This window comes from Leopardus geoffroyi, chromosome C1 (genome assembly GCF_018350155.1).
Source record: "Leopardus geoffroyi isolate Oge1 chromosome C1, O.geoffroyi_Oge1_pat1.0, whole genome shotgun sequence".
Lineage (NCBI taxonomy): Eukaryota > Metazoa > Chordata > Mammalia > Carnivora > Felidae > Leopardus > Leopardus geoffroyi.
The window spans coordinates 215,238,739-215,254,589 of record NC_059328.1 but is presented as its reverse complement, the minus strand read 5'-3'; the positions used below and the strand labels follow the sequence as shown (position 1 = coordinate 215,254,589).

General features: G+C 51.1%; 1 protein-coding gene across 1 annotated transcript in view; it reads right to left on the bottom strand.

The window, feature by feature from the left end:
• INPP5D (inositol polyphosphate-5-phosphatase D) overlaps nt 1–15,851 on the bottom strand; it is a 124,051-nt gene that overhangs the window by 18,432 nt on the left and 89,768 nt on the right. Inside the window, exons 14-19 of the mRNA XM_045481760.1 lie at nt 11,684–11,780; nt 11,019–11,157; nt 9,180–9,288; nt 8,906–8,994; nt 4,747–4,828; nt 1,124–1,213 (exon numbers count right to left, since the gene is read on the bottom strand). Coding sequence (XP_045337716.1) covers nt 1,124–1,213; nt 4,747–4,828; nt 8,906–8,994; nt 9,180–9,288; nt 11,019–11,157; nt 11,684–11,780 — 606 coding nt within the window. The remainder of the gene's footprint in view (nt 1–1,123; nt 1,214–4,746; nt 4,829–8,905; nt 8,995–9,179; nt 9,289–11,018; nt 11,158–11,683; nt 11,781–15,851) is intronic.

Sequence of the window (15,851 nt, the reverse complement as noted above, 5' to 3'; positions counted from 1 at the left end):
ACTGCTAGAGTAGATGTTAGACCCAACAGCACGGAGAGGAGTGTCCCAGAAAGACAGTACTCCAGTCGCGCCCACATCCTTCATGGCACGAAGGACACACAGTAATACAGGCTTTTCCTACCTGCATTGAGCCCCCCACTCAACCTTCCTAAATTAGCCCGGACTGTCTGCTGACCACAGAAGAGGGGTGGGGGAGGGTTACAGAGGAGGTGACAACATGGCTCCCCAGTCACCCAGGCCCAGGCTGGATGCACAGAGAACACCAGACCCCTGGTGAGCCGGGCTGAGCTGGATCACTTGAAAATTTACCTGCAGATCTAAGTATTATTTACTCTAGCATTTCCCAAACTCAGTCACCACATCCCATCCTTACAATGTTCACCATCTCCGCCCACCGTGCACCCACGTGAATGCTGACTTAATATTTTCTTGAAATAGACTCACTGTTTAAACTTAGGCAAACATGTTTAAGTAAGAAAGGACACCATGAGGCTGAATGAAAAACCAGCGTGGCTTGCCTTTACACGGAAGAGACAGATGCAAAACATGTCAAAATAAACGCATTACTCTCGAATGTTCATCCGTGGCCCACCCGGAATGGCCTTTGGTGGTGGACGTGCCACACCTTGGAAAAACATTCACTTACTCAACTTTTTAAATTTTATTTTAAAAAACATTTTAAGTTTATTTATTTATCTGAGGGAGAGAAAGTAAGCAGGGGAGGGGCAGGGAGAGAGGGAGAGAGAAAATCCCAAGCAGGCTCCAGGCTGTCGGCACAGAGCCCGATGGGGGCCCAAACCCACGAACCGTGGGATCATGACCTGAGCCGAAACCAAGAGACAGACTTGGTGGCTTAACTGAATGAGCCATCCAGGTGCCCCTCGTTTACTCAATGTTAAGGACTGGGTTCAAACTGAGGCTCAGAAAGCTGACGTATCTGCCAAAGAGAACAAGCAAATGCTCTGCACTGAAACCATGATACGGCCTGACGTAGACTGTGGACTCGTCTGGAAGGATGAGCCCCCATCTACCACGGACAACAGATTGCTGCAATCAGAAGATGAGTGCCCGAAGCCTCTTGTCATCACGGACGACAGAGGGACGGACACCATCCACCACTTACCGTTCTTGGAGACAAACTGGGAGGTGACTCCTGCCTCAAATGTGGCAAAAACAGGGCTGTGGTCACTTGTCATGATGTCGCTGGTGCTGCCTGCAGGGGAGGGAAGGAATTTCTGAGCAGAGAAGGAGAATTCCTTTCTGGTCAAACCAAGGAGGTCAAACCCATGGTAGAAATCAACTTGTACTTATGGAAGCCTCCAGAAATTTCATGATTTTATACCTGTTAGTCCACTGGCCTTCCACAACCACGCTCAAAAGTCTCAGTGGAAGTGGGTGACACTCTCTCCTCTGTGGCAAAAATGTGCCTGTGCTAGTTTTTCCTCGAGACACACGAGTTTTTAAATAGATCGTGGAGCGTTCAGACTTTTCTGGTCTCAGCACTTTGTTGCACCAATGAGCTCACGGCCCAGTGTGGGATGGGGATTCAGGTCACCGAGCTCATCAGCAACTGACTTGGTGCCTTCCCCCATCCCACAATGCCTCGGTAGGATTGGGAGACAGTGGAACGTGCAGTGTAGACAGAGCGTAGACAACTCTTTTAAGGAACATGGCGCTTGGAGGGAATGCAATGAGGCATGTCTGGAGGGCGTAAGGGAAAGAACACAGCTCTAGAAATACCGAGTTCTAAGTGCTTATAATAGAGCCACGTGGAGCTGTCCAGCTGGGTACTCAAGGCTGGAGATTTATCTTTAGGTTTGGAGTCACGATGTTAGGTGGAAGCAGAAGCCATGAGGATGTTTGGGCTCCACAGGGGAGGTGTGCAGGAGGCCCAAGCTACACCGTCCAGTAATGGGCAAAGAGAAATAGCACAGGAGACCAAGAAGGCAGGAAGGCGATTTACATCCTTTCCTATAAAGTGTTTATAAATCAGCAAGACAAAGGGAAACATCTCACCCTTCAACCAAAGGACACGGGCAGAAAATTCCGAAAGAAATATGGATGGCTACCAAACATGGAAAATCATGCTCACTTGCTAACAACCATCAGAAAGACAGTTGAAACAACGAGACAGAATGAAAGAAGAGAACACGGAGGAAGGCGGGGGTACTGGTCTGGGGAAGGAAGAAGGGATGGAGGAGAGGGGCCAGGAGAGGGGGAGGACACCCCTTCTCTGAGACAGAAGGGAAAAGGTAGGAAGGGTGCCAGCCTAAGTCACATTTGGATGTAGACAGGAAGAAGTCAGGGAGGGTCCAGTGCTGTGTGAAGCAGGGAGGCGGGGGAATCAGGACGAGCATGGGGTGTTCTAGCGACAAGTTAGAGGGTAGACCAGCATTTTTAACAATATTTACATACGTATCAAGCAGAACAGCACTAGCAGTATGATGCCTGTGCCCCGAAAACTGGGAGGGCGATGGTTACCTGGGTGGCCTCTCTGTAACCACACACTGTATGCCCCCCTCCCACAGTGAGTCTGGGCTTGGCTTTGTGGCTTCTTTTGGTCAGCGGGACAGTAGGAAATGTGAGACAAGCAGAGACTCGAAAAGCTCTTCCACATCTGGGACCCCCGGGACCAGGAAGAAGCCTGGACTAGCCTGCTGGGTGATGAACACAGCTGAGTTACCACCATCGCCCCTGTTGACAGCTAGCTAACCGGCCAACCAACCCCCAGTTTGGGTGGGCTCCTGGCCTGAGTGCGCCCGCCCAACACCAAAGAGAGCAGAGATGAACAGTCCCAAGTCCAGCCCAGAGAACTGTAAGCTGTCAAGTTTTAGGGTAGTTTGTTACGCAGCAGATTAACTGATACATCTTATTTATGTTAACCACCATAAGACTCAAGCTCCCAGCTGACCCCCATTTCCTGAGCTCTGGACATTCATTCCCTTCTCTTTCCTAATTTCTTGCTCACTCCCAAATCATTAAACTCTTCCTCCGCACCCTCCGGCATTCAGTGAAATATCATTAGCAAAATTCCCTACGTCTTCAACTTTCCCTTCACATTCTATACCTGGTCCTTCCTCGGAAAATACCACAGCGTCTCAACTAAGTGCTGTTTGTCTGCTTTGTCCCCATATGTGGGTCCAGAAAGTGGGAAGGTGTGTCCCCTTTGTTCCTCAATGCCACTTCCAGACCAATCTCCCTCCGTTTTCCTAAAAATCTCCACTACGGAGTTTTTTGGATGCCAAGCTTAGGTTCAAAGAGCAGTAATGCTACAAGCCAGTACTTTCTCCTGAATCGCCGCAGAGACCTGCTGAATAAGGCAGACGGTGGCATCTTCCCAGAGACAAGAATTGGCAGGACTCATGGAGTTGCAGGATGTGGGAAAGAGGCACCACTGAGAAATGGGATGATTGCCAATGGGTGGGATAGGAGTCTTCATTGGTCTTGAACGCGGAATAATTCTTTGGCTGTGGCTATGGGGGTGGGATGCTTTTCTGCACACCTAAAGGTGTGAAGTTTGTCTAGTGAAGTCATTTCTGGGAGACAGAGCTCAGGTGCTAGGGGACTGTGGGGTGCATTCCTTCCCAGGGTAGTCACTTTGCTCCCCTCTGGGCATCAGGAGGCATGGGCAAAAAAAAAAAAGGAATGGAAATCAGTTTAACCTGTTGGGACCAGACTTAAACATGGGTGTCTGCTGGTCCCCAGAGAGAGGATGGGAGCCACAAAGGTGGCCACTGGGCAGCAGCAAGAACCTCCCTTTAGTGGGTGGGGTAGGGGTGAGGTCATGAACAGTCCACCAGGGGTCTCAGGCCAGTGACTTGGGGTGGGAACAAGGATGGCCCTCCTTTGGATGTCACTGCCTGAAAATCTGCAATGTTTCAAAAATAATATCACAATGGTCAGTCAGTAAAGTGTTCAAGGTAGTTCTGCTCTGAAATTTTTAAATTTATTTTGTATTTATTCTGAGAGAGAACGTGAGTGGGAGAGGGGCAGAGAGAGAGGGAGAGGGGCAGAGAGAGAGAGAGAGAGAGAGAGAGAGAGGGAGACACAGAAGCCGAAGCAGGCTCCAGGCTCTGAGCTGTCAGCACAAAGCCCGACATGGGGCTTGAATTCACAAAACCGTGAGATCATGACCTGAGCCGAAACCAAGAGTCAGACGCTTAATTGACGGAGCCACCCAGGTGCCCCTGCTCTGAATTTCTAAGTACACAGTGCAGAAGAGTTCCAAATAATGGGAATTAAGAGGTAGCTTTTAAGAATGAGCACTCAAGCAATTAAGAATTCCTTCAGTATATCTTAAACTTCTAGAGTCAATAATTATTGAATTGTTTTGCTAACTTTTTCATAATTATTTATTTTAGTATTGCATATTATAACTTTCTCATCAATTTAACTCGATTTATCTTTAATCTCCATAAATACATACGCATATACCCATGGTATATGTTAGGTTGAACCACACGAATTTCCAATAGTTGACTACTTCTGACCTACAAAAATACCACTTTCATGTGGTTCAAACCTAATGCGTTTTCAGAACAAGTCTGGGTTTCTTTTAAGAGGGGCTCCTTAATTCTGGTGTTTCCCAAATCAGAAGACACTTGTCATGCTGCAGCCTGAGACACGAGAGGATACGTCAGCTCCTTCGGGTCACCTGACCAGGGCTGCAGGGACTTCTCCCATTTCACAGAGACGGACTGCAGCCCGTTGGTTTCAGGGAGCCGAAGCTCCCAGCTTGTCACTCACCATAGGACTGACAGACCACATGCACCAGCGGGTAAGACTTCCAGAGGACTCGGTCACACCAGGAAGGCAGGTTGTATTTCATCTGTAAATCAGTCACGAGTTTTGTGAGATGCCTGCTAGTTTATTTAATAGGTAAGTCAGTAAAAGAAAAGATTAACATGTGGCCTCTGTAATCCTTGAATTCATGTGCTGTTGGAGCTTTATAGATTTTCCCCATAGGTGGCCTTCAAGCCTTTTCATTTGCCTTAAGTCCTGAGTCCACTGCTGCCCCCACACTGTCAGACGCCTTGGATTCCTGCTTTGGAAGATCGACTCACTTGGCCATGTGCTCATACCTATCCTCCGCATTATTTCAGAAGTTCCTGTTTTTATCTTCTCTTTTTTTTTGACTCAGATGAACCCCACACGTGGGTACTTTCAACCCAGTCTCTGCTTATCTTCTCCAGCTCCTTACTTTAATAACACACTCCAGCTACCCCTCCCATTCACACAGCCATCCACCTATCTACTTATCCAGCCAGCCAAGCATCTACTTATCCATCCATCCATCCATCCATCCATCCATCCATCCATCCATCCACACAGCCAGCCATCCATCCATCCATCCATCCATCCATCCATCCATCCATCCACACAGCCATCCATCCATCCATCCATCCATCCATCCATCCATCCATCCACACAGCCATCCACCTCTCTACTTATCCTGTCAGTCAGCCACCTACTTATTCACCCAACTACCTGCCCATCTACCCATCCACCCACCTACCTACTCATTCACATATCCATCCACCCATCTGCATATCCACGTAACCATCCAATCAGTCAAACAAAAGGTATTAAGACAAGCCCTCTCCCGGGCTACGCTGGCAAGCGAGATGCTCACTGGGTGTGATAGACAAGGCACATTGGCAATATCCTTTATCCCTTTAAGTTCTAGCCCTTTCTGCTCTGCCTATATATATATATTTTTTAATGTTTGTTTATTATTGAGACACACAGAGCGTGAGCAGGGGAGGGTTAGAGAGAGGTGGGAGACACAGAAACCGAAGCAGGCTCCAGGCTCTGAGCTGTCAGCACAGAGCCCCACGTGGGGCTCGAACCCACAACCCGCGAGATCATGACCTGAGCCGAAGTCGGTCGCCCAACCGACTGAGCCACCCAGGCGCCCCTCTGCTCTGCCTATAAATGTAAAGGCACTCATCATAAAAGAGCCTACCCCTGCCATCTCTTTCAATTACTTTCCACTTTTTATCAATTTTCTTTCAAGAGTGTTCTATTCTCATTGCCTCTACTTTTGGACCACCCATTTAGTTTTTTAAACTTGAGGTACAACTTACACACAGTAAAGGGTACTAACCACAAGTATACAGCTTGAGGAATTTTTATTTGTACACACCCATTTAACCACTACCCAGATCAAGATAGAGAAAATCTCCATCATCTCAAAAGGTTCCCTCAAGTGCCTCTGTGTCCATAGCACCACCTTGTAGAGGTGAACGTTATGGTGACTAATGCCTCTACTGATTAATTTTGCTTAACCTTGAACTTATAAATGGATTCACTCGTATATATCATTTGATGTCTGGCTTCTTTCACCTATATTGTTGTCTGTAGAAGTTTATTTGCTGCACTGCTGTGGTTGTATTCCATTGTATGTATATACCGCATTTATCTACTCCACTATTGACAGAAATGGGGCTGTTCCCAGTTTTTGGACATTGTGAACAAAGCTGCAATAAACATTCCTGTATCTTCCTCTTGACAAACAAATGTACTACTCCAAAGTGGGAATTACCAGATCACAGGGTAGATTAGTTTCATAGATGCTGCCACACTGTTCCTCTTAGCATTACAGTCCTCAGCACTGGCTGCCTCGAGAATGACTAGCGGAACTTTACAAAGATACAGAAGGCGGGGCCTGCCCCAGGGCTCTTGCATTAGAGCCTCTGGGGATGAGGCCCAGAGAGCTGCATTTCTGGAAAGCGTCACCAGAGTCCTCTGCACCCACTTGGTAAAAAGCGACCGTCATCCTCCTGAAGTCTGGATTTCACCTCCAAGACTCTGCAAACTGTTTTTCAAGTCCAGTAAACCTTCTGGGCCACAAAGCCAGCTCCTCGGGCATGGTTCACGTGCAGGGCACATGCTCTCCCAGACTCACACTCCACACTGGCCACCACTGATCCTTGACAGTCTCTCACCCCCGGCTTCTGTGGTGCTGAGATGCCTGGCTGGTCCTCCGGCCACCTGCGAGAGCACTCATGTCCCATCTCCTTCCTTGCGTCTGCTTTTTCCTCTCGCCTTCGAACATGGGTGGCCCCCAAACCTGCCCATGGTTGTTCTCTTCGCATCCTTCACTTACTCCCCGACAACTCACCCACCCCCACGGCTCTGCCCATGTTCTCTGCGGGCACAACTCCCCAATCTATGACCCAGTCCTTGTGTCTCCAGCGTCATCTACTATTCTCAACTGTCTTCGAGAGGTTTGCTCTGAGATCGTCGGCTAACATCACACACTAAGTCTGAAGACAAGCTCTATTTACCCCTCCAAGCCTGCTCCGCCTTCTGATTTTCATTTCTATCAACGGCAATCAGATCTGCCAACACATCCTTTCTTTCCTCTTGCTTTTCATGGTCTGTTCCCGATTCTGACTCAGGCCCCGGTTGCTCAGCTGGAAGGACCATACGGCCTCCTCGCTGGTTCCCTGGATCCTCATCCTCTACACAGAGGCAGACCGGCCTGTGCTGTAGATCGCTGCCATGCTGCCAGCCCCCGGCAGAACTTTCAGTGGCTTCCTGATGCCCGTCAAACAGATTAAAACCTTAACTTGGCATCTAGGACCTCCCTCACCCCAGCTAAACCCCCGTCTCTTTCTCCGCATGCTCGAGTCAACCTGGACACGGCCTCACTGCCCCCCCCCCACGTCCCCACGGACCTGCCCTGACAGCGCTGGGGGGCTGCAGGTACACAGCAGCCAGTGGACAACTCACGAGCAGGTGTCTTGCCCTGCGGGTCTCGGCCTCACTCCTGGGAGCAGACCTGGATCTCCTCTCATCCTCCGTCTGGTTTCCTCCATTGGCTCCTACTTTGTTTTGGCATCACCCTCCCCCTTGAAGTTCTCCTCTTGCCCCGAGCCCTCTGGCAACATTCTGAACTGCTCTCCATTTCCTTAGGTCTCCAGTAACCCCAGACACTGGGAAACACGCCATTCCGCACCTGTAACCCCTCAGGGCCTGGCCAGGGCGCTGGCTTCCCTCGGTCAGGACCCAGAAGGTGATGGATGCCAGAATTTCCTGTCTCCCTATCTGTCCCAGCAATTCTTTCAAATGGAAATGATAAGCCTCATCCCTTGTCCTGTCCACTTTGGAAATCCAAGCCGTCCCTCAGGCACCACCCCTGGGCCCTTTGGAGAAGCCTCTCCTGATCTTTCCTTGCCCGGTAGGTCATGTCCTTCTCTGCCTGCTCCTCTGTGCATTCGGCAACACCATGTTCTATCTCTGGTTAGTCGCTGTGTGTTGTCTCATCATCTTTGATGTCCTACCACCTAGGAGAGTGCCTAGCCCGTCACAGGTCATCAGTAAGTATCTGCTGAGCAAGAACGAATGGAGGTTTTATTGCAGCTTCCCTGAAACACCGTTCCTTGGAACACGAGGGGCCTCATGACATAATTAGTATTCCATGACCCATTGAGTTTGGCACACAAATTTCACTGTGGAGAACCACAATGCTCACAAACCTGTAAAGGCTCTGGTAAGTCCTGCAGCAAAGAAGCTTGTTTACTGATGATTCACTTGGCAGATGAGCAAATAGATTTGATCACAGAACTTTAGAAAGAGCTTCAGGACCCAGTTATAGAAATACTTTAAACTCTCTCAGAATCTTAGACTATCTGGACAGAAGGTAAATCCTCAGTGTCACGAGTCCGGTTCCTCGTCATGGGCAAGTGTGGCTGCCCAGCCTCTCCTTAGAAGAGGTTTTTGCTCAGTGATGCCAATCAACACGTGATCGCTAATTTTCCTTTTCTTCCTGTTGCCTAGTGGACGAGGATGCTCAACGGTTTCCTGCTCGTCTTTGTGGGAACGGACACAAGAGGGGAGAGATGTGCAAGGGGGTGGTGATGGAGGGTCAGGGTGACGTCTGTGAAGAGAACTCACTCACCCCTGTGGCTTTCTGCTTAGTGTAGGCATATTTGTCCCGAGTCAGTCTTTCAAAACGGTAGGTGGGCGCGAACGTGATTTCTTCCTCCTCTGAAATCAAACGAAACCTTGGTTTCTGCTGTGATCCCTGTTTCACATCTGGCCACACTGCCTTCCTCTCCAGGCATAGTCCTTCCCCACACCCCACCCCACCCCAACCCCGGGAGGATATTCCGGGCAAAGGGGAGACGGCGATGGCTGGAGAGGGCCCAGGAACAGAGCGCCGCAGCTCTTACCAAAGTGCAGGAAGACTTTCTGCTCCTTCCTCTCCATCAGCAGCTGGTCGTGGGACAGGAGGTCTGCGTACTGCTGCTGCTTGATCTTCTGGACAATGGTTTCTGCCTCCTGGAGCAAGGACACAGCCGGGCCACCGGTGAGACGCCCCCCGTCCCAAACAGGAGGAGGCCCATCACCACCCACCTGCCTGGAGCCGCGGACTCTGCACCAGACCCTGGTCCTGCGGCAGCCCGGTTGGCTTTCCTTAGTACTCAACTGTTTTTTGCTTTTTTTAAACGTTTATTTATTTTGAGAGAGAGAGAGAGAGAGAGAGAGAGAGAGCGCGTACGCACGCAAGAGCACGAGTAGGGGAGGGGCAGACAGAGAGGGAGACAGAGAGGGAGAGAGAATCCCAAGCAGACTCCATGCTATCAGCACAGAGCCCGATGTGGGGCTCAAGCTCACGAACCGCGAGATCACGATCTGAGTTGGAATCAAGAGTCACACACTTAACCGACTGAGCCACCCAGATGCCCCTGGCACTCAACTGTTTTATAAGGAAAACTCTACAAAAGTAGTTAACTGTCAACCTGATAATACAAGCTTTGGCCGTTCCAAATTTGTAGAGGGACATTTTACTTTTTCACACGGACTTTTAGTATTCTTTTTGTTAACACTTCATTAGCAGGTAGGTATGTTTCCCTTGCTGTCTATGGGAACCGAGGCAGCTTGTTGTGAGGCCGTGGAAGGAGTTGAAACCCCAGCCCCTGAATCTGTGGGCAATCAGGACTCCCAAGAGTCAGCGCGGCATCAGTGGGATGGAATCCAGCCGTCCTTTCTCCCCAGACTGTTACCTCTGCTCTGGTGAATGCCCTTGGCAGACCTCCCGGTGAGGAAATTTGTGGGGATCCTGCCTAGTCCTCTCCCATCTGCCACGAGGGAGGGAGTGGTGGGGACGTAAGGGGCATAAACAGACCCTCAGTTCCTCCTCAGTCTCTGCCCAAGCCTCTGGGGCAGCAAGAGGGAGGGGCGAGATGCTTGGGGAAACGTGGGGGAAGAGGAGTGAGAAGGTCTGGGCTCAATCCCAACTCCCACTGGTCAGAAACTGACTCCAGGCTATTTCTTAGCCTGTCGGTGCCCCAGGGTTCTTGCCTCTCTGCTTCTGCCCTCACGGGATGTGGTATGAAGGTTCTCCATCCCTGGCAGGGACGTTCAAGCTGTAACCAAGGTCACTGGGCAGACTGCACGGCTCTGCGCCCAGGCCTGCACCCCCCACCTTCCCAGAGAACACTTTGCACTGCCTGAGCGAGCGAGGCATGTCTGTGTTAGGTGGCCCTTCTGACCACTGCTCAGTGGACCGTGCCTGGGCATCCAACGTAAGTAACTTCTTCCTTAGCTGGCCAGTGACCAACATCTAGGCAGAAAATTGTGCTGGTCTCCTCAGACCTTAACAGTTCCTGGAGATCTGGGCCGAGCCACTGGAGGACCAGAAAGGCTGGGGCAGTTGTGTGGGAACTAAGTGTGAGCAGAGGTAAAGTGTAAAGAAAGGCAGGGGTTCCATGACAGAACAGCAGAAGAGTGTTGAGTCCCAGAAGGGGAGTAGTTGCCTTGGCCCAGCTCAGTCTGTGCCTCCATGGCCCCATGCCCTCAGCTAACTCAAGGGAGCCTCTGTCCCATGAAGCCCCAGCCCCAGCCCCAGCCCCAGGTGGGCAGCTCCTTCCCCAGGTGGATGGCCCTTTCCCCAGGTGAACCACTCCTTCCCCAGATGGGCAGCTCCTTCCCAGGTGGTGGCCCCTTCCCCAGGCGGGTGGCCCCTTCCCCAGGTGGACAGTTCTTTCCCCAGGTGGGCAGCTCCTTACCCAGGTGGGAAGGTCCACACGGTAGTTCAGATCACCAAGCCAGAAGAGGTGTGTAAAGCGGTGAGTGATGTTAAAAGGACTCAGTTTTTTGTCTCCCAGAGCCAGAAACCGGAGAATGTTCATATAGTTTTGGTTTCGCCTATTTAAATGAAAAAGCAGCCATGTAGCATGAGGCCGTTGGTCCCTTACGTCACCACGGTAGCAGGAAATCAGAGGGAGCTTCGGGGGACTGAGCCTTAACTCTCCGGCCCCTGCTGCAGTGAACCACCCGCATGTGCAGGTGGGGCACAGCCAAGATGCAAAGGGCCTTTCAGGCAGAAACGGGAACACATGGCAGGGGGCCTCCCGGAGCATCCATTTAGCAGGGAATTGGAATCATGATTATTCTAAATAGCTGTCTTTGTGCCTGGGCCAAATGAGCCACATGGGCTTTGATCTGTAAGGATGCCCGGATGAGGTTTTTCCCTTTAGAAATGGAGCGGGATTTAGGCATCTATCAGATGAATGACATAAGGAAATGTGTGTTCCATCCTCCCGACAAAATTCACCCACACGAGAGGTCACTCCTGTGCCACAGTTACGGGAAAAGCCGAGGGCTGAACAGCAGTTCTGGTGTTTAGGGATGTGCGGTCTGCCTGGGCCTCCCGGGAAAGGAGCTCCATTACCTGAGTTTCTTTTCGCTTCCAGAAGTCAAATGGCTGTTAACAAAGCCCAAGGAGGTTCCGTTGAACATAAATGACACCCCCACGGCTCCCTTGTTCCCTAAAGGGAGGGGAGAGGGAAGAAGTCAGTCACACAGGCAAGTTTACCAAGTGGCGGGAAATCAAGGTGAAGCAATGTTCTTAATAAAGAGGGAGAGGGGCGCCTGGGTGGCTCAGTCGGTTAAGTGTCCGACTTCGGCTCAGGTCACGATCTCACGGTCCGTGAGTTCGAGCCCCGCGTCGGGACTCTGTGCTGACCGCTCAGAGCCTCGAGCCCGTTTCCGATTCTGTGTCTCCCTCTCTCTCTGCCCCTCCCCTGCTCATGCTCTGTCTCTCTCTGTCTCAAAAATAAATAAAAACATTTAAAAAAAAAATAAAGAGGGAGAGAAGCAGGTGTGGGAAAGAGATGGACAAAGGCAGAACAGCTCCATCTGGGGTGGGAGATTCAGCAGGTGGCAGGAACTGGGGTGGGGGTGGGGGTGGGGGGTGCAAGACATTCCTCCAGGACAAGAAAACCGGGTAAATGGCCTGCAGCCTTGGGAGATTTCAGCACAGTGCAGGGAGGAGGCTGCTGGTCTGAGCTGTCCTGGTATCTCCCTCTAGGGGAGTTATCAGTTACCCCAGAAAGAAGCCTTGGGAAGATTCAGAAAAAAGAGCCCAGGGCTGGGGGGGGGCTGACTTTCCAGGTTCCCGGTGGGACCCAAACTTGAGACCACCTCTTTTTCTTCAATTTTTTTTTTTTTTAATGTTTATTTATTTTCGAGAGAGAGACACAGAGAACAAGCAGGGAAGGTGCAGAGAGGGAGACGCAGAATCCGAAGCAGGCTCCGGGCTCCGAGCTGTCAGCACAGAGCCCGACGCGGGGCTCGAACTCACAAACTGCAAGATCGTGACCTGAGCCGAATCGGACGCTTCACCGACTGAGCCACCCAGGTGCCCCCACCTCTTTTTCTTAATTTCAATCTATTCTAGACTAGCGGTTCTCAAAGTGTGTTCCCCAAACAGCCACAGCAACATGGCCAACAACCGTCAGAAGTGCAAATTCTCAGGCCCCACCCCGGACGTGCCGAATCGGAAATTCTGGGGGTGGGGCCCAGGAATCTGGGTTAAATAAGCCCTGTAGGTCAGGGGTAGGCAAACGCTAGCCCACTGCCAGAGAAAATGATCTTTACATTTGTAAAGAGTTGGGGGGAAAAAAATCAAAAGATTTGGTGACACAGTAAAATGATACGAAGTTCAAATCTCAGAGTCCATAAGGAACGTTTTATTGGAACACAGCTATGCCCACAGAGCTGAGTAGTTGCAACAGAGGCGGCATGATCTGCAGAGCCTGAAATATTTACTGTCTGGCCTTTTAGAGGTAAGTTTCCCAACCCCTGCTGTAGGACATTCTAACACACACGGAAGCCTGAAAAGCTGCTCTGGCCAATACCGTAGGCTTGAGCTGTGCACACACTGAACGCTTGGATCGTGGCTGGTCCCAACTGAAGTGGGCTTGAATGCAACAGAGGCATTGGAATTTATAAGCCTCAGTAAGAAAAACAGAACGTAGGGGCACTTGGGTGGCGCAGTCGGTTAAGCGACTCTTGACCTCGGCTCAGGTCACGATCTCTCCGTTCGTGAGTTCGAGCCCCGTGTCGGGCTCTGTGCTGATGGTGCGGACCCTGCTTGGGATTCTGTCTCTCCTCCTCTCTGCTTCTCACCCACTTGTTCTCTCTCTCTTTCCCTCTCTCAAATAAATAAAACTTAAAAAAGAATTAAAAAAAAGAAAAATATAAAATAATTACTCATTTTCATATTGACTATCTATGGAAATGGTAATATATATATTTTTAAGTTTATTTATTTATTTTGAGAGAGACAGCCAAGTTGGGGAGGGGCAGAGAAAGAGGGAGAGAGAGAGAATCCCAAGCAGGCTCCACGCTGCCAATGCAGAACCCGATATGGGGCTCGAACCCATGAAGTCCAGAGATCATGACCTGAGCCGAAACTGAGAGTCGGACACATAACCGACTGAGCCACCCAGGTGCTCAGAAATGGTAATATTTTGAGAGAATGAGCTTTGATAAAATGCTAACTAAAACCGACTTCACCCGTTTCCTTTTACTTTCTTGAATGTGGCTCCTAGCAAATTCATAACAACACAGCTCACCTTCTGACTGGGCTGGACAGCGCTGGCTGGAGCCCAAGTTGAAGAACCTCAGAGGTCCTGCGCCCTGCCTCCTCTGGACCGGGGTCTGCCCTGGCCACGATGGGTGCCCCAGCTCCCCTGCCCCCCAGGGAGCCTCTCTTTCCAGCTTTCTCCCCATCCTGCAATGTGGCCTGGGCTTAAATCCCTGCTCATCACTTTCCTGCCATTGTGCTAGGGACAGGTTAAGAAATGTCACTGTAGCCTCCAGTATCTTGTGAATGGGTCCAACGACAGTCCTTGTCCCCACAGGGCATTTATCTTAAATGGGATAATACTCATAAAGCAGTTAGCTCTTGGCCATGAACATGTACGTTCTCAAAAAGGCCTTAGTTCTTCTAAGGTGACATCCACCAGCATTAGCCAACCAGCATTCCCCAAGCTCTGCCCCATGTTGACCATGGTTGGGAGCCATTTGAGGGGAGCAGTAGAGAGAGTAGAGGCCAGCCCCAGGGTTGGGGGAGGAAGGGAGGAGCTGGTGCCTAGGAACCCCTTGGCCTCCAAGCTACCCGCTAATGGCCACGAAGCTCGGACTCTGCCCAGACCTCATACCTCCCTCTCTGGCCTTGACCCCCGACATCCACTAGAGCCGCGGCCCAGGGGCCTCAGGGCCTTTGCTTCACTTTTCCTGCTTTGTGAACACTACCCATACTGACCCTTCCTTACCCCCGGGACTTGAGTCCTTCTCAGAGAGACCCCTGGACCCACCCCCATCTCAAGTAGAACTGGGGCCTCACTGCCCTGTGTACCTTGCCCTGTGCACGCTTACTCCTAGAAACCATCCTACTGTCTGTCTATCCATGCAAGCAGGCTGCTGTCTGCATGGTCACTTGCCCAGCGCATAGCACCGCACTGGGGGACACGGTGTCAGCTCTGTAGTGATGAATGAGAGCTGGGGCAGCAGCTGGAGGCGAGGTCTGGCTGAGGTGTGGTTTTATCTTGTAGCAGGGGGTCCGAGCACCTTACGTGCTGTTGGGAAGGGGCCGGGGAAGGGAGACGGGCAGCCCAGGCAGGATGCAGCAAGGAAAGACAGGTTCCTGGGCAGCAGAAAGGCGTGGGCTTTGACAGGGCAGCTACGGAGACAGGAAGGAAGGGGGCAAGTGGGTGTGGACACGGGCAGCTTGCGGTTTGTCAGCAGAAAAGCCGAGAGAGCTCTCAACATCCTGTTGTCTCTGGGACTCTGTCCTGTCCCTGACTCCAACCACCAGAAACCACTAGCCTTGCCCTCAACTCCACCCACGGCCCGCGTGGGTGCACCTGCCCACACACACTCACCGACAGACTCACACATGCACTTGCGAACAGACCTGCGTGCGCACTCACACACACAGACTCACACGAACTCGGACTCGAACATGCAGACTTGCACACACACTCAAGCACAGACTTACATATATAGACTCGCATGTACACTCACACACACGTACTCAGACTTGCACAGGTAGACTCGTACATATAGACACACACACACTCACACCTTTACACCCACAAGTACTCACATACACACCCACACGAAGACTCACACTCACAAACACACTCCTGAAGTCCCCGGCTCTTAATTCAATTCTCTGAGGTGCCCTGACAGGTCCCCACAGGCTCACCGCTAAAACCAGCATTTCCACATCCAACCTGAGTCCTTCTAGAACTACACCAGGGGTTGACAACATAAAGCCCGTGGGCAGGGGTGCCTGGATGGCTCAGTCGGTTAAGCCTCTGACTTGGGCTCAGGTCGTGATCTCACAGTTGGTGAGTTAGGAGCCCGCATCGGGCTCTGTGCTGACAGCTCAGAGCCTGGAGCCTGCTTCGGATTCTGTGTCTCCCTCTCTCTCTGCCCCTCCCCCACTCACACTCTCTCTGTCTCTCAAAAAAAGAAAATTAAAAAAAATAGTAATAAGAGGGGCACCTGGGTGGCTCAGTCGGTTAAGCGTCCGTCTTCAGCTCAGG